We start from the raw sequence: 20,984 nt of genomic DNA on the forward strand, positions 1-20,984 counted from the left end.
CATATCCTGACCAACAATTTAGGAGTAAGACTTTAAAAAAAAATTTTTTTTTGCAGTTCAATGGATGTAAAATAGCATTTCATTATAGTCTTAATTTGCTTTTCCTGACTATTGATGAAGTTGAACATCTTGTCATATTTACCATTTGTGTTTCCTCTTCTGTGAAAAGCCTGTTTATATCTTTTGCCCATGTTATTCTTTGGTTGGTGTCTTTCCGTATTTATTCATGGGAGTTCTTTATGTATTAAGGATGCTAATAGTATTAGTTATCTCTTGCTGTGTAACATAGCTGGTGACTCTGGCTCAGAGTTTCTCAGGAGGTTGCAATCAAGGTGTTGGCCAGGGTTGCAATCATCTCAAAGCTTTGACTCAGACTGGAAAGTCCACTTCCAGGATCATTCACATGATTGTTGGCAGGCCTCAGTTCCTTGCCCTGTGGACCTCTTCATAGGGATGTTCACAGTGTGGCATCTTGCTTCCTTCAGTGAGTGATCCAAGAGAGAAAAACTCAGGGTGGAATCTGCAGTCTTTTATAACCTAATCTCAGATGTGAATACCATTACTTCTATGTACTTGGTGATGCAAACCAACCCTGGTATACAACACAAGGATGTGAACATCAGGTGGCAGGGAACATCTGGGGCCATCTTGGAGGCTGCCTACCATACTAATACTTTGTTATTTTTATGTGTTGCTGATACCATTTTTCAATTTATCTATGATATCTTTTGATGAATAGAAGTTCATTTTAATGTAGATTGATCAGTCTTTCATATTTAATGCTTTCCTATCTAGTTTAAGAAATTCTTCCTTCATTCAAAGTAAAAAAGATATTCTCCTGTATTTTTTTCTAAAAGTGTTACGGTTTTGCCTTTCACATGTGGGATCTTAATTCATCTAGATTTTATTTCGGTGTATGATATAAAGTAAGGAACCATCCCTCCCCCCCACCTTCATTTGCTTAACCAGTTGTGCAAGAATTATTTATTTTAAAAAATCATCCTTTCTTCCACTGATGGGCAATGTTACTCCTGTCATATGTCAAATTTCTAATGATAGTTTCTTGATTACTCTTAACTTAATCATGAGCTTTTATATTTGGTAGAACAGATTCCCCCCTCCCCCCGTCTTATTTTCCTAGGATGGTCTTGACTTCCTTGCCATTAAAGTTTTAGGAAAAGCTTATCAAGTTAGGTTGAAAAGTCCTATTGAGGGCTTCCCTGGTGGCGCAGTGGTTGAGAATCTGCCTGCCAGTGCAGGGGACACGGGTTCGAGCCCTGGTCTGGGAAGATCCCACATGCCGTGGAGCGACTGGGCCCATGAGCCACAACTACTGAGCCTGCGCGTCTGGAGCCTGTGCTTCGCAACAAGAGAGGCCGCGATAGTGAGAGGCCCGCGCACCGCGATGAAGAGTGGCCCCCGCTTGCCACAACTAGAGAAAGCCCTCACACATAAACGAAGACCCAACACAGCCATAGAAAATAAATAAATAAAAAAAAAAAAATTAAAAAAAAAAAAAAAAAGTCCTATTGAATTTTGAGTGGGATTGCATTGAGCACTCAAATGCATTGAGTGCATTGAGCTTATAGATCATTTTAAGAACTAATATCTCAATACTGAATATTCTAGTTTATGAGCATGGTTCCTTCATTTACTACTTTTCAGTGGTTTTCAGATTTTTTAGAATAAAGTTAAAAAATTTTTTCACCAAGTTCATATTTTGTTACAAATATGCCTAGGTATCACATATTTTTTAAAATGTTTTAACATGTTATTATAAAATATTCAGAAAATGTATAAAACATAAATGTACAGCTTAAGTTATTAGAAAGTCAATAACTTTTGAGTCAGGCAATAAAGCATTACCAGCACCTCAGGAACCCACCACATCCCTCTCACAAATAACACCCTGTTCCCTCTCTCATAATTATCCTGACCTTTTAAAAAGAATTTTCAATTTCTATGTATTTTTATGCTTTATGTCTCTTGTAAATAGTATAAGATATTTTTAAAATTATTTTATTTTTGGCTGTGTTGGGTCGTCGTTGCTGCATGGGGGCTTTCTCTAGTTGCGGCGAGCAGGGGCTACTCTTCGTTGTGGTGCGCATGCTTCTCATTGCAGTGGCTTCTCTTTGTTGCAGAGCGCAGGCTCTAGGCACGCGGGCTTCAGTAGTTGTGGCTCGTGGGCTCAGTAGTTGTAGCTCGCGGGCTCTGGAGCACAGGCTCAGTAGTTGTGGCACACAGGCTGAATTGCTCCGTGGCATGTGGGATCTTCCCGGACCAGGCCTCGAACCTGTGTCCCCTGCGTTGGCAGGTGGATTCTTAACCACTGCACCACCAGGGAAGTCCAGGTGGTTTTGTTTTAAATTTAGTTGGTCATCTCTGACTTTTAACCGTAGGGTTCAGTCTGTTTACATTTATAATGACTGTGGATGAGTTCGGACTTATTTCTGCCATCTTTGTGCCTGCTATTCATTTCACTTTTCGATGTCTACAAACAAAAAAGTATTTTTTGTTTGTATTCTCCATTTTTTTCCTCTACTAGTTTGAAACTTTGTAATTTCTGTTCTTGTAGTACTTAACCTTGATATTTTGCATACTTACTTAAAACTTAAAGCTAATCAGTATCTTAATCCTTCTACTGACTAAAAGAATAACACTTTATCAGAACTCTAGTAACTGATCACCCCACTCCTGGTTTGTGCTACTGTTTTAATTGACTTTTTAACCTCACATAGTAGATACTATTTTTAGTGTTTGTCTGGATACACCTCTAAGTTTAGCAGTTTCTCTGCTCACCAATCCTTCTTAAATCTCAGACCTTTCTTCTGGATGAATTCCTTCCTCCCCCCCTCTCTTTCCTTCTCAAGCTCTGCTGAGATGCATTGGGTCATTCTATTTCAAATCATTTAACTCTTTTAATCTTTCTCTTCTGTTTTTCCTGTTCTTATCTCTGCTGTATTCTGGGCATGGTCTTCAGATATGTCTTTGTGTTCATTTAAAGCTTCAGTTGGATCTAGTCTTCTGTTTATTATTAGCATCCATTGGGTTTTTGATTTCATTATTATACATTTCTAAAGGGTATATTTAGTTCTCTTAAACTCTGATCATTTTTAATACTCATTTCCTGTTTGAGTTCATGTTTTCTTTATACACATCCATATATGAGTGCTTCAAAATATGGTAATTCCAGCATCTGAAGGTGTTGGGGTTCTAAATCTTTTTTTTCCCAGCATTTTATTTTTCATGGCACTGCTTCTGCTTGTGTGTTTTTGTAAAATGTTGCTTTTTTTAAAAAATAAGTTTATTTATTGTTGGCTCTGTTGGGTCTTTGTTGCTGTGCGCGGGTTTTCTCTACTTGTGGCGAGTGGGGGCTCCTCTCCGTTGCGGTGCGCGGGCTTCTCATGGCGGTGGCTTCTGTTGCAGAGCACGGGCTCTAGGCGCACAGGCTTCAGTAGTTGTGGCTCACGGGCTCTAGAGCGCAGGCTCAGTAGTTGTGGCGCACGGGCTTAGTTGCTCCGCGGCATGTGGGATCTTCCCGGACCAGGGCTTGAACCTGTGTCCCTTGCATTGGCAGGCGGATTCTTAACCACTGAGCACCAGGAAAGCCCTGCTTATGTCTTATATATATATGTATGTACACATATGTGTGTATATATATATATGTATATATGTGTGTATGTGTATATGTATATGTTTGTTTTGTTACCATTGTAAATCAATTTCTTGGTTTTGAGTTTTGTAAATTTTGTGAATTTTAGTCCAGACCTATTTGAGAACAGGCTTGTAGTTCCAAATCCTCACCAAAGACCATTATCATTATTTTTATTCTTGTAGCTGTTCCCTGGGTAACCTCTCTTTGCTGGAAGATGGATTTCTTTTCCAGCCTATTAACAGGGACCCTTTAAGGATCCCTACTTAATGGAGACATTTCATGTGCAGCTCCGCTAAGACACTGTCTCCCGATCGCTGAGTTGATGTCAGTATTTGCCTCTAGGGCCACCCAGGTTTTTAAGTTCCTCTTACAGAGTTGATTTAAATTTGCTGTTCCTTTTGATGGGTGAGGTGGGGAGGAGAGGATTGTTCCTTGGGGATTTCCCGTTCATTCTATCAAGCTTAATAAATAGTGCATTAAAAGGTATGTTTTTGAAAATTTAGTTATAGTGAGAGGGTTTTCTAAGAGCATCTGAACCACCATATTGCCAGAAGTAGAAGTGTGCTTTGGATTTTTCAGGAAATAAAAAATGATGGCTTTTAAAAACTGGGAGAAGAAGGGCTTCATGATTCTAGGCCCCATTAATGGAAATACAGAGTCCAGGATTTGAAACTAATATTTCCATTTTATTAAATAGACCACAATGAGAGACTTGTACTTAGTTCTGGCAGGCATATTCAAGATGACCAATAATAGGGTGATGGTTAAATTATAGTGTAACCTCTGGAACCAATCATATTTTTTCAAAGGCTGTCAGTCATGGAGAAATTTTTGCAACTTTTTTGAGAAAAGTGGGATATAATACTATTCTCTATGGTCCCCAAATTATTTAGAAGAGAAAAAGCAAATTGGTAAGTGACAGTTGGTGGCAGAGTGATTGATTGATGATAGAAGTTTAATATTTTAAAGTGTTGTTGTATTCCAAATTTTCTACAATAGAAAAAAATTGAGGCGGATACTGATAAACTAGAAAGTATCCCCTTTGGGAAGTCAAAAACCTAGAAAACAAACAAATCTGGAAAACTCTTATACTTATCAGCTAGAGGAAAAGATAATTATTTTGAAATATGTGAAATAATGTCATGAAATAATATACTAAAGAACATCTGGTGCTCACTTTGTACCAGGCGCTGTGCTGCACATGGGACTTGACTTGAGAAAGTTAACTTGACCAAAGTCCAACTGCTAGCAAGCACCACAGCTGTTGTTGGAACCTAGCTCTTCTGGAGGCAGCTCTACCTTGTATCACTATTCACCTCTGTCCCCTAAGCCAGAAACCTTAAAATTTCCATACCACTCTCATTGATTTTGGTTTACTATCGTCAATCAGGATGTAGTGGCACGGGAAGAGGGTGCCCCAGGAAGGTAGGAGGTAGAATTATTGTACTACAATGAATTGTTTAATATTAAAGAGACTGGATACAGTTGTTTCACAAAAAGATATATTTTCATATGACTATTTACATTTTTCATATTTAGTTAAAGAATATCATACAACTGATACCTTCTGAAATGTTTCATGCTTTTAAACTCTTCTATTTACACTTATCTGACATGGAATTATTAAAACTAAAATGATCAAATACCTCGGTAATAGAAAGCAACCAGCCAGTGTAGCTGGGTCTTCACTTAAATTTGTTGATCAGCATTAGCAATAGTTACCTTAATAAATTATCATTCATTTTAAAATCAGTAGTAATTTTAAACAATTCATAAATAAGTGTGCTCTGTGCAATTTACATGTTTAATATCCTGTGGATACTAAAAGCTTGTATATTGTCAGATTTGCACATTATTACTTTATCAAATGATGATAAGCTTTCTCAAAGAAGAAACTGGATAAGCTTGAAATTATATCCTAAGGTTCTCTGGAGAGTTAGTTAGTTATCAAAGCTCTGCCTGCTTTGTAGGAGGAGGTTCCAGTTTACGTGAGAGGGCAGTTAAAATCTGGTTGAATTTCTCATATCTCTCTGTCTGATTGACTTGTGCACCTTTGCTGCCCCATAGCAATCTCATTTGGAATTCAGTCTTGAAGATTTCACTCATTTCTTCATCTGGTTGAAAACCTAATAAAAACAAACAAAACCAAAAAAACTTACTTCAGTTCTGCTTGAAACAGTGTTGAAAATAGACTGAAAACTTGCTTGTTTAAAGTAGGATCAAAATGAACATCTCTCAGAACTTTCAAAAAATGCCCGCAAGGAAAAAAAAACATAGGATCTACTCTATATAAAGGAGGGCAGAGCCCCCCCCTCAAGGACCTGAGCACCTTCAGAGAAAGAATAACAAGTAAACTCACTAAGACATGATAGAATAAAATTCGTGTGCACAAGCCACCATGGGCCGTAGTGCTGTGAGAAGGAGTGTTCAAAGTACCTTTTTTTTTTTTAACAGCTTTATTGTTGTATAATTTACTTGTCATGATTCACCCATTTTAGCTGCAGTTTATACAGTTGCACAACCATCACTACCACTTTAGAACAATTCCATCAATCACCCTAGAAAATCCCCTAATACCTCTTTTCAGTCAATCCCTGTACCTACCCCACACCACAGCCAACCACTAATCTGCTTTCCATCGCTATTGCTTTGCCTTTTCTAGAAATTTGATATAAATGGGATTATATAACATGGACTTTTTTTATGTCAAGCCTCTTTCACTTTGGCTTCTTTCACTCAGCATGATGTTTTTGAGATTCCATATTGTTGTATGTTATCAGTAATTCATTCCTTTTTATTGCTGAGTAGTATTCAGTTATATCGACATACATACCACATTTTGTCTGTTTACCAACTGATAAGACATTTAGATTGTTTCCAGTTTCTGGCTATTACGAATAATGTGAACATTTGTGATTAAGTCTTTGAGTGGACATTTGTTTTCATTTCTCTGGAAGTGGAATTACTGGGTCACATGGTAAATACATGTTTACTTTTAAAGAAACCATCAAACTCTTTTCCAAAATGACTTTACCATTTTATATTCTCATCAGTAACATATGAAGAGTCCAGCTGTCAACTCTTAGTATTGTCATTCTAGATAGCGTGTGGTGGTATCTCACTGTGGTTTACATTTACATTTCCGTAATAACTAATGCTTTGAACATTTTTCCATGTAGTTTATTGTCATTGTATATCCACTCTGGTGTAGTGTCTATTCAAATCTTTTGTTGATTCAAATCTTGTTTCTCTTCTCCTTGAGTTGTAAGATTTCTTTAAATTCTAGATATAAGTCCTTTATCTGATGTATGTTTGTTTGCCAAATATTTTCTTCTAGTCTGTGGTGTGCCTTTTCACTTCCTTAATGGTGACTTTTAAAGAGCAAAATGTAAATTTTTGATTTATCAATGTTTTCTTTTATGGTTCATGCTTTTTGTATCTTAAGAAATTTTGCCTAACCCAAGGACACAAGGAATTTCTCCTGTGTTTTCTTATAGAAGCTTTACACTTTAGCTGTTACATTTTGAGTGTATGCTGTGACGTAAAGATTGAGATTCTTTTTTTTGTACATGATAATCAATAGTTCCAGCACCATTTGTTGAAAGATTACTTTATGCAGTGAATTACCTTGACACCGTTGTCAGAAAACAATCGGCAGTCATATGTGTGGGCCTGTTTCTCGACTCTCTTTTCTGTAAGAGAAGATCTGCTCTACTTATGGCCAAGGATGCTCAGTCAACTCTATTAGAGCAGGGGAAACCTCTAGCCAAAGAGTCATACAGGCATATGTTTCTCATCCTTGATTACTGCTGGAGTAGTTGGCTCTGTCATTAAACATATTCTCACCATCTAGATCATAGTATCTTGGTGGCAGAGAGGATTATAGACGCCTTCTATTCCATTCATCCATGTGATGCCAAAATATCTTTGGCAGATAACCAGCCAGAGGCCAGATGACAACTTCCACTCATTCAGTTAATATGCTTTGAGCCCCTACCCTGGGCTGAGTGCTGGGATACGTTGGTGAGCAAATCTCTGCCCTTACTGGGCTCACAGTCACGTCTAGCAATGAGAACTTGCTATGAAAACCTGTAGCAGGATCAACTGAGAAATACCATCAGATGCCTTTAAGGTGATTTGCTGTAGAACAGCTTAGAGCATACTTGTCTCAAAATCCACCCTAATATATTGGCTTAGGCAACATCTAATGTAATATACTTATTGGTTTTGTATAAGCAGGCATTCCAGTATCTGGTGAGTTGAATTACGGGCTTTAATGGTTTGAGTCCTACACTGCCAACCCTGGAGAACTTTCTGAGGAAAAGAAAAGAAACAGGTATGTAGTGCTTATGCCTACAGCAGACACAGTGCAAATTTTTCAGTCCCAAATTCTGTTTCTGAATTAACAACTTTGTTTCAGGTTGAAATAATAGGCCTCTTCTGCCCCATATAGTTCTTAACCTTGTGGATCAAACTGTGGGCCTTTGAAGAGTGTTAAAAATTATACAGTGAGGAAGAGAAAATAGTCACCCCTGATAACTGTGTTGGTAAAGCCCTTATTCTTGTACTTGCTTCCTAAATGGTCTTTTTGCCTGCAAGCTTCAGTCTTCCAGCCTTCCTCCACAAAGATGGCAGACTGAAAACAAATCTGACCATGTGATAACATCCTCCCATGTTTAAAACCCTTCACTGGCTCTTCCTTAGCCACAGTCCTACATGGAAGGCCTTCCCACCTGTATCCACCTCCTTCTTTAACCTAGCTGGCCACTCCTTAAGACACACTTTACGCTAATACAAAGCCAAGTACTTGTGGTTCATACTTTTCTCCAAGCTCTCTCAGTGCCTTTGCTTATGTTGGACCCTCTGATGCCAAGAGCAGGGGAGCTCACTTGCCAGTGTGTCTGGGACGAAATAGGAATACAGATAAGTCAAATAGAACTCCCAACTCCTTATGTTGGCCCTTCATCTTTTCTAATAGTGATTATCAGAGGTACTAATGGTAAACAAGCTGACAAATTCTTTCTTGATCCTTTCTCTCTGTTTATACCACTGGCACAAGAGAATACATAAAAGGAAGGGAGAAGCAGGATCCCTAAGACAGGAACTAAGAGTAAGTAGTGATCAACCATACAGGAAATGGAATTCCCATGCCTTAATCTTTCCCACTTGGTCTCATTGAGAGCACCCATGCTCTTTCACTCCTTCATTCCAATTACTGTGCAGAGTAGACAGCAGCTTACCAAAACCAGCTCTTACCTGCCAGGATCCTCTCAGCATTCATCCGGTAGCTGTCTGCAGCTTCTGCCATGAGTCGGGCTGTTGCCAAATGGTTCAGCATAATCTCACAGCTTTCGTCGTTTTTTTCCCACATGTCAGTTCCTTCAAAAGTGACAGCCTCGCGCTCCATTAAGGTCACAAGAGGCATCAGCAGTGGGACTGATATATTATTTGGGGGAACACACGTAGACTCTGAAAAACACGGGGTAAAGTTTTCCACGTCATGCTTTCTTTCCAAGTTAAGCGCAGAGAGTTCCAGTTGAAGATGGCAACGTAGGAGTGTCCTGGGCTCACCTCCTTCTGTGGACACACTGAATCTGTGGCTAAATATGGAACAACTTCCTCTGGAAAAAAACTAAAAACTGAATAACTGTCTGAATGCATTGCATAAATGAGAGAAGGCCCACATCAAAGCAGGTAAGAGAGGCTGGGAGACTCTCTCTCTATAAACCCCACCCCTGGCACAGTGACCCACAATTGGGAGGGAACTCAAAACCTGGAGTTTCTCGCTGAGGAGCAAAGGGCTTGAACCCCCACATAGGGTACCCCAGCTTTTAAGACCAGCACCTGAAAGACGAGCCCCCGAAACATCTAACTTTGAAGACCAACAGTACTCATGTCTGCAAGACCCACAAGGCTATAATCATCTGAGAAACAGGTCTTAAAGGGCTTGCAAGCTTGGACTCACCTGCCCCAGGGCTCAGTGCAGAGGCAGCCAATTGAGAGGTGCCTGGACATTATGCAAATGAGGCTCATTTGCTAATCTTAAAGCTTTAGCCCAAGAGGCAGGCTTCTGGTTTGGCAAACAACTGGGACCTATGAGGCCCTCTCAGCAATGGAGGCTAATGGATGATGCAGTCTTTGTGCTCTCCCTCTGCCTTGCTCCACCCTCACTGATATATCCCAGAAAGTAGCTCATATCCTTGTCTGGCATTCCAATCTCTCCAGCTGCCTCCAGAGGACACCTCTAAATTGCCTAGCTCTGATGGCCAGTGGGGCTTATTATGCCCATGGGTCCTATAGGACTGTAACCTTTGTAATGCCACAAGATAAGAAAATTACAGGCCAATATCCGTGACAAACACAGATCCAAAAATCCTGAACAAAATATTTGCAAACTGAATTCAATACATTGAAAGGATCATATACATTGATCAAGTGGGATTTATTCCAGGGATGCAAGCATGGCTCAACATTCACAAATCATTATGATATACCACATTAATAAAAGAAAGATAAATGATTTTTCTGCATGTATTAAGATGATCAAATTATTTTTAACAAAATTCAACATCCATTTATGATAAAAACTCAACAAAGTGGGAGTAAAGGGAATGTACAACAACATAATAAAGGCCATATATAACAAGCCCACAGCTAACATCATACTCAATGATGAAGAGCTAAAAACTTTCCTTCTAAGATCAGGAATAAAAGGATGATTATTCACCACTTCTATTCAACATAACATTGGAAGTCCTAGCCAGAGCAATTAGGCAAGAAAAAGAAATAAAACCATCCAAATTGGAAAGGAAGACGTAAAACTATTACTATTTGCAGATGACCTGTTATATATAGAAAACCCTAAAGACTCCACCAAAAAACTGTTAGAACTAATAAACGAATTCAGTAAAGTTGCAGGATACAAAATCAATATACAAAAACCTGTTGCATTTCCATATGCTAATAACAAACTATCAGAAAGATATTAAGAAAATAATTCCATTTACAATTACATCAAAAAGATCAAAATACCTAGGAATAAATTTAACCAAAGAGATGAAAGACCTGTACACTGAAAACTGTAAGACATTGATGAAAGAAACTGAAGAAGACACAAATAAATGGAAAGATACTGTGCTCCCGGAATGGAAGAATTCATATTGTTAAAATGTCCATACTACCCAAAGCAATCTATTGACTTAGTGCAATCCATATAAAATTCCAATGGCATTTTTCACAGAAATAGAACAAACACAATCCTAAAATTTATGTGGAACCACAAAAGATGCCAAGTAGCCAAAACAATCTTGAGAAAGAACAAAGCTAGAAGCATGACATTCCCTGATTTCAAACTACATTACAAAGCTATAGTAAAACAGCATGGTATTGGCATAAAAACTGACACATATATCAATGGAACAGAATGGGGAGCCCTGAAACAAAACCACACACATATGGGCAATCAATTTGCCACAAAGTAGCTAAGAATTTACACTGAGGAAAAAGGACAGTCTCGCCAATAAGTGGTATTGGGAATACTGGATAGCTACATCATGGAAGTGCAAATCAAAATCACAATGAGATATCATCTCACATCTATTAGAATGGCTGTTATCAAAAAGACAAGAAATAACAAGTTTTAGCAAGGATGCAGAGAAAAGGGAACCCTTGTGCACTGTTGGTGGGGATGTAAATTGGTGCAGCCACTATGGAAAATGGAGGTTCCTCAAAAAGTTAAAAATAGAGCTGTCATATGATTCAGCAATTTCAACTCTGGGTATTTACCTGAATAAAACAAAAACACTAGTTTGAAAAGATACATGCACCACCCCCCTGCCCCATTCACTGAAACATTATTTGTAAAAGCCAAGACATGGAACCAACCTAAATGTCCATCAATGGATGAATGGATAAAGAAGATGTGGACTCATGCTCTTGGACTGGAAGAATTAATAGTTAAAATGGCCATACTACCCAAAGCAACCTACAGATTTAATGTGATCCCTATCAAATTACCCATGACATTTTTCACAGAACTAGAATAAATAATCGTAAAATTTATATGGAGTCACAAAAGACCCAGAATTGCCACAGCAATCCTGAAGAAAAAGAACAAAGCTGGAGGCGTAATCCTCCCAGACTTCAGACAATACTACAAAGCTACAGTAATCAAAACAGCATGGTATTGGTATGAAAACAGACATATGGATCAATGGAACAGAATACAGAGCCCAGAAATAAACCCACACACCTGTGGTCAATTAATCTTTGAAAATGGAGGCAAGAATATACAATGGAGATAAGACAGTCTCTTCAGCAAGTGGTGGTAAAGCTGGACAGCTACATGCAAATCAATGAAGTTAGAACACTCCCTCACAGCATACACAAAAATAAACTCAAAATGACTTAAAGACCTAAATATAAGACATGACACCATAAAACTCTGAGAAGAGAATATAGGCAAAACATTCTCTGGTATAAATCATAGCAATGTTTTGTTAGTCTCCCAAGGCAATAGAAATAAAAGCAAAAATAAACAAATGGGACCTAATCAAACTTATAAACTTTGCACAGCAAAGGAAGCCATAAACAAAATGAAAAGGCAACCAACAGACTGGGAGAAAATATTTGCAAACAATGCAACCAACAAGGGCTTAATTTCCAAAATACACAAACAGCTCATACAACTCAATAACAAAAAAACAACCCAATCAAAAAATGGGCAGAAGACCTAAATAGACATTTCTCCAAAGAAGACATACAGATGGCCAATAGGCACATGAAAAGATGCTCAACATTGCTAATTATCAGAGAAATGTAAATCAAAACTACAATGAGGTATCACCTCACACTGGTCAGAATGCCCGTCATCAAAAAGTCACAAACAATAAGTGCTGGAGAGGGTGTTGAGATAAGGGAACCCTTCTACACGGTTGGTGGGAATGAAAATTAGTGCAGCCACTATGGAGAACAGTATGGAGGTTCCTTAAAAAACTAAAAATAGAGTTGCCATATGATCCAGCAATCCCACTCCTGTGCATATATCCAGAGAAAACTAATTCGAAAAGATACATGTACCCCAATGGTCACAGCAGCACTATTTACAACAGCCAAGATATGGAAGCAACCTAAACGTCCATCGACAGATGAGTAGATAAAGAAGATGTGGTATATACACACACACGCACACACACACACACACAAAATGGAATATTACTCAGCCATAAAAATGAATGAAATAATGCCATCTGCAGCAATATGGATGGACCTAGAGATTACCATACTTCATAAGTGAAGTGTGTCAGACAAAGACAAATATATGATATTACTTACGCGTGGAATCTAAAAAGATACAAATGAACTTATTTACAGAATGGAAACAGACTCACAGTAATAGAAAACAAATCTATGGTTACCAAAGGGGAAAGAAGGGGAGGGATAAATGAGGAGTTTGGAATTAGCAGATACAAAGTACTATATATAGGGACTTCCCTGGTGGTGCAGTGGTTAAGAATTCACCTTCCAATGCAGGGGACAGGGGTTTGAGCCCTGGTCCAGGAAGGTCCCACATGCCATGGAGCAACTAAGCCCGTGCGCCACAACTACTGAGCCAGCACTCTAGAGCCCATGAGCCACAACTACTGAGCCCACGTGCCACAACTACTGAAGCCTGTGCTCCGCAACAAGAGAAGCCACCGCAATGAGAAGCCCATGCACCGCAACCAAGAGTAGCCCTGCTCGCCACAACTAGAGAAAGCCTAAGCGCAACAACCAAGACCCAACACAGCCAAAAAATAAATAAATTTATTTTTTAAAATACTATATATAAAATAGATAAATAACAAGGTCCTATTGTATAGCATAGGGAACTACATTCAATATCTTGTAATAACCTATAATGAAAAAGAATATGAAAAATATATATGTATAACTGAATTATTTTGCTGTACATCAGAATCTAACACAACATTGTAAATCAATTATAACTTCAGTAAAAAAAGAAGATGCATGTGTGTATACACACACACACACATACATATATACGCAATGGAATATTATTCAGCCATTAAAAAAGAATGAATCCTGCCATTTGTAACAACACGAATGCAACTTGAGGGCATTATGCTAAGTGAAATAAGTCAGACAGAAAAAGATAAATACCATATGAACTCACTTACATGTGATACCTAAAAAAAACAAAAACAAAAACACCCTTTGAGCTCATGGATATAGAGAACAGATTGGTGGTTGCCTGAGTTGGGGTAGGGGGAGAAGTGAAATGGGTGAAGGGGATCAAAAGGTACAAATTTCCAGTTATAAAGTGAATAAGTCCTGGGGGATGTAATGTACAGCATGGTGACTATAGTTAATAATACTGTATTGCATATTTGGAAGTAGCTAGTAGAGTGGATCTTGAAAGTTTTCATCAGAAGAAAAAAAACGTTTTGTAACCATGTATGGTAACAGATGTTAACTGGTCTTATTGTGATCATTTTGCAACATACACAAATATCAAATCATTATGTTTTACACCTGAATCTAATACGTAAGTTACACCTCAATTTATAAAGCTAAGCACAAAATAAGGTAACTAGTAGCCTATGTCTTGTTTTAGCAACTGCAGACCTACAAGCGATGCTGTCATATGATAAAAGCCTTGGTGACCCATCAACAGTCCTGCAGATAACTCAGAGTCTCATAATATGCCCTGCTAAATGCTTCGATCAAACCAGAACAGATATGACACTGCCAGGGCTGCCACCAGACCCCCTTGTCCTGATCCTGTGCTCACCTCTGCCTTCGTGCAGGATTTTGCTAAAAGGCTTCAGCTGTTTCTCATAGAGGATGGCGGTTTGTGTGTACTGGTGCCGCAGGGCAGTCCACGTTTTTTCTAACCTTGTGATCTGGAAGAAAGAAAGGTGTTATCGTTTTGAAAAAGGCTCTTTTTAAAACTACCTTTTTGCTTAAGTTTTGGAATGGATGATAGAGGTACATGGTAAAAACTCAAAGCAGTTGAAAGGAGTGTACAGAGAAAAGCTAATCCCCACCCCAACCCTGCTCCACATTGCTCTAATGACCCATGAGACACACACACCTTTTAAAATAAATGCATATCATACTACACATATTTTCCTGTTCATTGTTTGGAAATTATTCCGTGTAAGTACATATAAAACAGCATAGAACAGTCTTGTTTTGTTAAACTTTTGCCTAGTGTTCCATTTATGCATAAACCATAGTTTAACTAGTTTCCTATAGAAAAGCGCTTTAAACATATTTTTCTGTTACCAAATATCTGGAGGATAAATTTCCAGAAGTGGAACTACTGGGTCAAAAAATGCATGTATTTTAAATTTTGATAGGAGTTGCCAACTGTCCTCCACAGAGGTTATACTGATGTAAGGATGTAGAATGTGACATACAGCATTTTAATGTTACTTGTAAGTAATAAAGTCTGAGACATGTGGAAAATTGCCTAGACCATATGATGCCACTACTCATCCCTTTTCATTTCTTTGGGAACAATTCAGTCAAAACCAGCATATGCCACTGACTCTGACTGCCCTAGATAAATGGTCCCCCACTCACACCTTAAAACCAGCAAGCCTGTGTCTGACCTTTTCTACATGAAACAAGGAAGGAGGGAAGGGAACTAATATTTATGGAATGAGAGCCAACTCTGTCAGGTATTTGAGGAATTTCATTTAATCCTCACCATGCCCTATGAGGCAGGTATTTTGGCTTCATTTTACAGGTCAGAAAACAGAAGAGATTAGGTAACTTGCTCAAGGTTTCATAGCTGCTAAATGGCAGAGCTGAAATTCATTTCCTTGGGCTCTAAGAGCTCCCTGTGTATTCCAAGAGGAAGGTGAGAAAGGATCACCATCAGCAGATTTGCTGGGAAGGAAAGGATGTGGCTGTTCTTCCTCCAGCCACCTACCACCCCGCCCTCTCTTCTCTTCCCCCTCCCTGAAGCATCCGCCTTTCTGAAAGGAGCCCTTGTCTCTGGGCTAGGCCCATCTCCTGGATGCTCTCTCTTGATACCAGAAGCTGCGAAGAGAAGGAGCAGGTTTAGATGATGACACACAGAAATGACGTGACTCTCCTCTCGGGTTTTTCCTGGGCCTGCCACTCCCCTCCCCAAGCAGGGCCCTGAACACCCTAGAGGACTCTGCCCCCTCATTGCTGAAGTGCTCCAGAAGGGAGAAGTCTGATGCTGCTGTGTGTGGGGGTGGGGGGGCAGCCATCTATAAAGGCATGTTTAGGTGCTTTGGGCTAAGTCCCTATGTTTAGGTGCTTTGGGCTAAGTCCCTATGTTTAGGTGCTTTGGGCTAAGTCCCAATGTTTAGGTGCTTTGGGCTAAGTCCCTATGTTTAGGTGCTTTGGGCTAAGTCCCTATGTTTAGGTGCTTTGGGCTAAGTCCCAATGTTTAGGTGCTTTGGGCTAAGTCCCTATGTTTAGGTGCTTTGGGCTAAGTCCCTATGTTTAGGTGCTTTGGGCTAAGTCCCTAATGGCTGAGTTGGATGTCATGGACTGCAACCACGTTAATGCCACAAAACACCCCCTTCACTTCTCTCGGAGGAAGCTCTGGGCTGGGGGGCCTATGCATACAGCTAGCCTGTTAGCCCTCAAAATTATAGGCAGTTTTGGATAAGAGGAAATAAATATGATGTAAATTAAAAACACCCAAATGAAAAATTAGAACTCCTGTTAGTATAGTAGAAGTCAGTATATCATGAAAATATGGCTGAACTTGCTTATTTCAAATATCGCCCCTATGCAGGTCCAGTGCATCTAAAGAATTTTGAAAGCTCTTGGAATATTATAATTGGAATTGACCCCTCTCAAAATTTCCTGGTGAAAGCATGAGGTTTTTCAGCTTCTTGTTTGAAAGGTGACCTCGCTTTCGTGCAAGGAAATTATGTTCCTAACATGCCCTGACTTGGCAACGGTGCCCCAGTGGCAATGGTGGATGTTCAGTGAGCGCCCGGCAGGATTTCAGAGACAATCTGTGGCTGTGAAACAGCCAAGCTAAATGAGCAGCGGTTTTGGTGTTAGGGGTTGCACATTGAGCTTGTGGGACTGTGGTCTCATACTCGAAGTCGCCGAGCACCTAGGGCTTAACACAACGGAAGTCTGAAAGCTGACTCCTAGCAGTCAAGACAACAGGACCACTTTCCTCTATGAGGTCCATTTGACTTCAAAGACAGGTTTTCAGTTTTGACCCTCCTCCTAAGAACAGTCTGTCAAAGCAGATAAATTCAAAGTGCCCGATTTCAGAAACTCTGCTTAGGGGGTTATATAGCAGATGGGCCAGGAATCTGAATTTTTTAACAGCAGAGTCTGTTTTAGGTGATCTGAGGAACATACTTTGAGATAAATCACTCTAGGGATTCTTAGAGAATGTCCCAGTTTGCCAGTCATTACCCCAAACTGCCCGCACGTCCGGTGACCCAGACAGAAGCAGTCTCTTTCTTATACAACACACCCAAGCCAGACGTGATCATCCTAACTGGTCCTTCAGGAATATCTATAGTTCCTGAGGATGACTCTTCTTATCGTATATCAAAGAGAAAGTGTAGGTTGTCAGCAATTATCTGCTGTTTTTAAAAACAGAGCCAAAATACTTGGGACACTGCTCTTGTTTGCCCCCTAATTAAAGCAGCTTTCACTAAGATACGATTTACCTTTTGAGGTTAATTAAAATCATCTGTGATTTGCTAAGCATGGGCTTGCAGACCACTTTGCAGAACGTTAAGTACACAGAGGCCCACAGGGCCGCACAAAGCAAGTGAGAATTTACCTGCGGCATTTCCAAGGCCTTCATGATGGCCGAGAAAGAATAGAGGTCCCCCATGGAGTCTTTCAGCTCCACTGCCACCTGGATGATCCTATTGAGGGTGGCTGCTCTGTCCTCCAAAGTGCCCGTGCAGCCCAGAATGTCCACTGCAATGCCGATGGCCATCGTGTTGTGTCTGAGAGGGAGGAAAACAGCAGTCAGGCCCAGGGCCAACAGGACTAGGAGGAAACGAAACCAAACTGGCCAGGGAAAGGACTGGCTTTCCACCATTTGCTGCTATCGCCCTGAGATGCACTGGCAGCTCAGCCGGTTTGGTTGCTGATTTCAACAGAGAGATCACCTCCATTAGGCTGACTGCAGCAGGGCCCCGGGGAGGCCTCGGTGGGTGTCCTATGGAGAGTCAAAAAGGACAGATGCCCCAGGACAGGGCTGTTCAGCCCTGGAGCAGGGGGTGTGAAGAGGGCCCTCCTGGGGTGAAGCTGCTCAAAAGTGCAAGTGGCTCCTTGTACCTTCCACCATGACAGGTCTGCGGAGACGCCAGGTCCCCCAACACACTGGGGAATCCCTTCCTCAGGGAAGCCCTGGGCCACCTCCCCTGAGCCCCCTGGACTGGGGGATGCAAGGGACAGAAAAACGAGAGAACATGCTTCATTCAGGAAGACGACATGGATGTCAGAACAAAGAAAGAAATGAGGAGCTAAGAACAGAGTGTCTGTGGCTCCTCCGGTCAAGGGGCCAGAAAGTGAATGGAGATGTGCACAAAGACTCAACAGTAGACCAGCAGGATTTCCCTGTAAGGTCAGACCTAATAAAATTGAAATCTTGTATCTGCCAACAATCCTCCCTTTTCTCATCCTGAACTACACAGGTCAACCTCGCAGACCCAAAACAGGAAGCAGAATGGTCTTTTCTTTACAGACAATGGGACCAATATGAATGGGGTCGCAGAGAGGTCTCCTTCCTGGTGGCAGCAGCACAGCCTGTAAACCCGCCTCTCCTTCCTCCTGGGGACCAGGAGTTCCTGCCTTGGGCCAGAGTAGCCTCAGGTAAATTTCTCCAGGCGCTGGTACAGCGCTGGAGGTGAAGCCCTGATTCACAGCTATAGTCGAAACAATACGACTTTGCCTTTGAAACTGGGCCACCTTGTCCTGAAAGTTCACAGCTAAGGATGTTACTCCAAGACCATGCTTCTCTCTGTGCCCACGTGTGCTGGTCTCTCTCTCACTCTTCTAGAGCAGAGAGAGGTGTGATTCATCTAGTGCTTAGCATTACTAGTTTCTCTAATGATTGTTAAATCAGTAACGGGCTCTGCTGTCTGTGAGTGTTTGCACATGTGGGTATGCAGTGTGCTTGCTCGGAGTGTGACCTTAGGCTGTTACCTGACTGCTCCACTCCCCCATTTCCTCATCTCTAAAATGGGAACAAGGGTTGTTGGGAGAAAGACTGTGTGTGTGCGTAAAGATAATTAAAGCGCCTGGCACCACAGCACCCAGCAAATAGTAGTTACTAAAATTGTATCTATATGTGCATCTCTCCCTCTGTATCTTGGTCCCTTTTGCCTGTTGGTCTTTCTTTCCTTTTTCTTTATCTTTTTTGCTGATTTCCTGTCTTTCCTAATTAATGGATCCTAAAATAGGCTTAAAGTGTATTTTTATTATCTGTTGTACTTATTGAAGAGTTTTGTTACCCATTTGCAAACTGTTAAGGTTGAGCCAAACGTTTTAGATGTTTAATAGTAAACTAACTTCCCATGTTGCCTTCAACTGATTCTTTAATTCAGTGTTTTTTCCTGTGTTTTAATGCCCCTTAATAAAAGACAGGTTCTCTACTTCTTTAAGACCTGGCATTATACCAACAGCTATTTGGGTAATTATATCCATTCGTTTAACCAACATTTGCCTCAAGCCTCCTGCGTACACCACCATGAGAAAACCAGCTCAGCAAGGCGGACCTACAGCAGAAGCTCCCGGGGTTGGCAGGGGGAGGCACTAAACGTTATACGAAGGATATCTCTGCTTGCTAGGCTTGGAATGGGTGAGGTGGTAAGTTTAAAATGAAGGGTAGTTTGTATTCAATTCTCAAACACAATAATGTCATTTGATCCTGCAGGACTGCTATAACCTTGGCCTTTATTTAGTAAACACACTGTAATGGAGAAAACAGCTCTCCAAGCCCTAGCAGGTAGATCCCACAGGTCAGCCCTGAACAGGAAACAAGCCAAGGAGCCAGACCCCAGGCAGGCGGCAATCAGGAGAAAGAGGAAATGGATGTAGACAAGAGTGGAAGTCAGAAAATAGCCCAGAGAGAAGCCTCAAGCCTGCTGACCTCAGCCTGGGCCTAGAATCCATGCCCAGCACACCTAATGACACTGATAAAATAAGGCCTGCAACTGGGGAGTTTTCAGGCTGAAATGTATCACATGAGAAACGGGGACGCATGGCAGCACAGCTGATCTCTGTGGAAATGATGACCACCGGGCCCAGACCAGAAAGGAGGGAAAGTTAGTGGAAATGAGAAGCCAGGCCCCTGCAGCATGGGGAGGGAAGAGGACGCCTGGAGAGCGGGGCTAGCATCTAGAACAGTCTGAGCAGGGAAAGTAGGGAATTCGGAAGTCGGACCTACATTGCCTGAAGACACTGAACAACAGGCCAACAAGCACCCACCCTGGCCTCTGATCAAAGGCAGCAGGGGCCATTTCCTGTCCTCCTACCTCCCAGAAGTCTTCCATTTGGTACTCTGGGTGTTTCCTATGGGATGCATCTGTGGCTGTGAAGCCAAGGCAATAGCAGTATTGGAGCCATTTTATCTGCTTCATAGTCAGGTAACCTGGAAAGCAGCTGTTATCGACCCTCCCAGGCTATTTAAAATACAATGTTTACTTTCTAGGGGCTGACAGCCTAGGACTGCACTGTCCACTAGCCATATGTGGCTACTTACACTTAAAATAGTAAACAGTAAAATAAAACATTGCATCCTTCAGTTGCCACATTTCAGGTGCCCGGTAGCAACATGTGGCTAGTGGCTGCTGTAATGAGATCTCTGCCATCACAGAGAGCTGCTGTACTGGACAGCACTGTGACCCAGAACATCAGGGAAAGCCATGGGCAGGGGATGACGGCACTCGGGCCCCCGGCCCCTGAATCACCCCTGCCCTCTTCTCACAAAAAGCCAGGGCCCTGGCTGTCCATTAAAGACCACACGTGTGTCGTGGCAACTGGGAACCTGGTTGGAGAAACAGAAAACTTAAGATAACAAGATAGTCTCACACACAAAAAACAATCTTTTCTTTTGTGTCAAAAAGGCCAACTTCTACGGTAATATGAGAATCTAGTCTAGTGCTTCTTAAAAACGTGCCTCACTACTTCTATCTTTCTAATTTCTAAATATCCGATGTTCAAGTGAGTGGGTTTTAATGGACAGCCAGGGCCTTGGCTTTTTGTGAGAAGAGGGCAGTGATGCTTCAGAGGCCGGGGGCCTGAGTTCCGTCATCCCCTGACCTCTGATCCCCCATCTGTCCACCCTTCAGAG

At 41.0% G+C, this 20,984-nt stretch overlaps 1 protein-coding gene across 4 annotated transcripts in view; it reads right to left on the minus strand.

The window, feature by feature from the left end:
• Positions 1–5,114: 5,114 nt before the first annotated feature.
• Positions 5,115–20,984, minus strand: part of BCAR3 (BCAR3 adaptor protein, NSP family member) — a 115,990-nt gene continuing 100,120 nt past the window's right edge. For 2 of the 4 annotated variants that reach the window (XM_036872765.1, XM_036872755.1), the window contains exons 5-8: positions 17,460–17,631; positions 14,448–14,559; positions 8,912–9,124; positions 5,118–5,781 (exon numbers count right to left, since the gene is read on the minus strand). In XM_036872765.1, coding sequence (XP_036728660.1) covers positions 5,603–5,781; positions 8,912–9,124; positions 14,448–14,559; positions 17,460–17,631 — 676 coding nt within the window. In that variant the 3' untranslated portion in view covers positions 5,118–5,602. Of the gene's footprint in view, positions 5,782–8,911; positions 9,125–14,447; positions 14,560–17,459; positions 17,632–20,984 lie in introns of all 4 variants that reach the window. The other 2 variants (XM_036872746.1, XM_036872740.1) reach the window with 2 other exon arrangements.

The sequence above is a fragment of the Balaenoptera musculus genome, chromosome 1 (genome assembly GCF_009873245.2).
Source record: "Balaenoptera musculus isolate JJ_BM4_2016_0621 chromosome 1, mBalMus1.pri.v3, whole genome shotgun sequence".
NCBI lineage: Eukaryota > Metazoa > Chordata > Mammalia > Artiodactyla > Balaenopteridae > Balaenoptera > Balaenoptera musculus.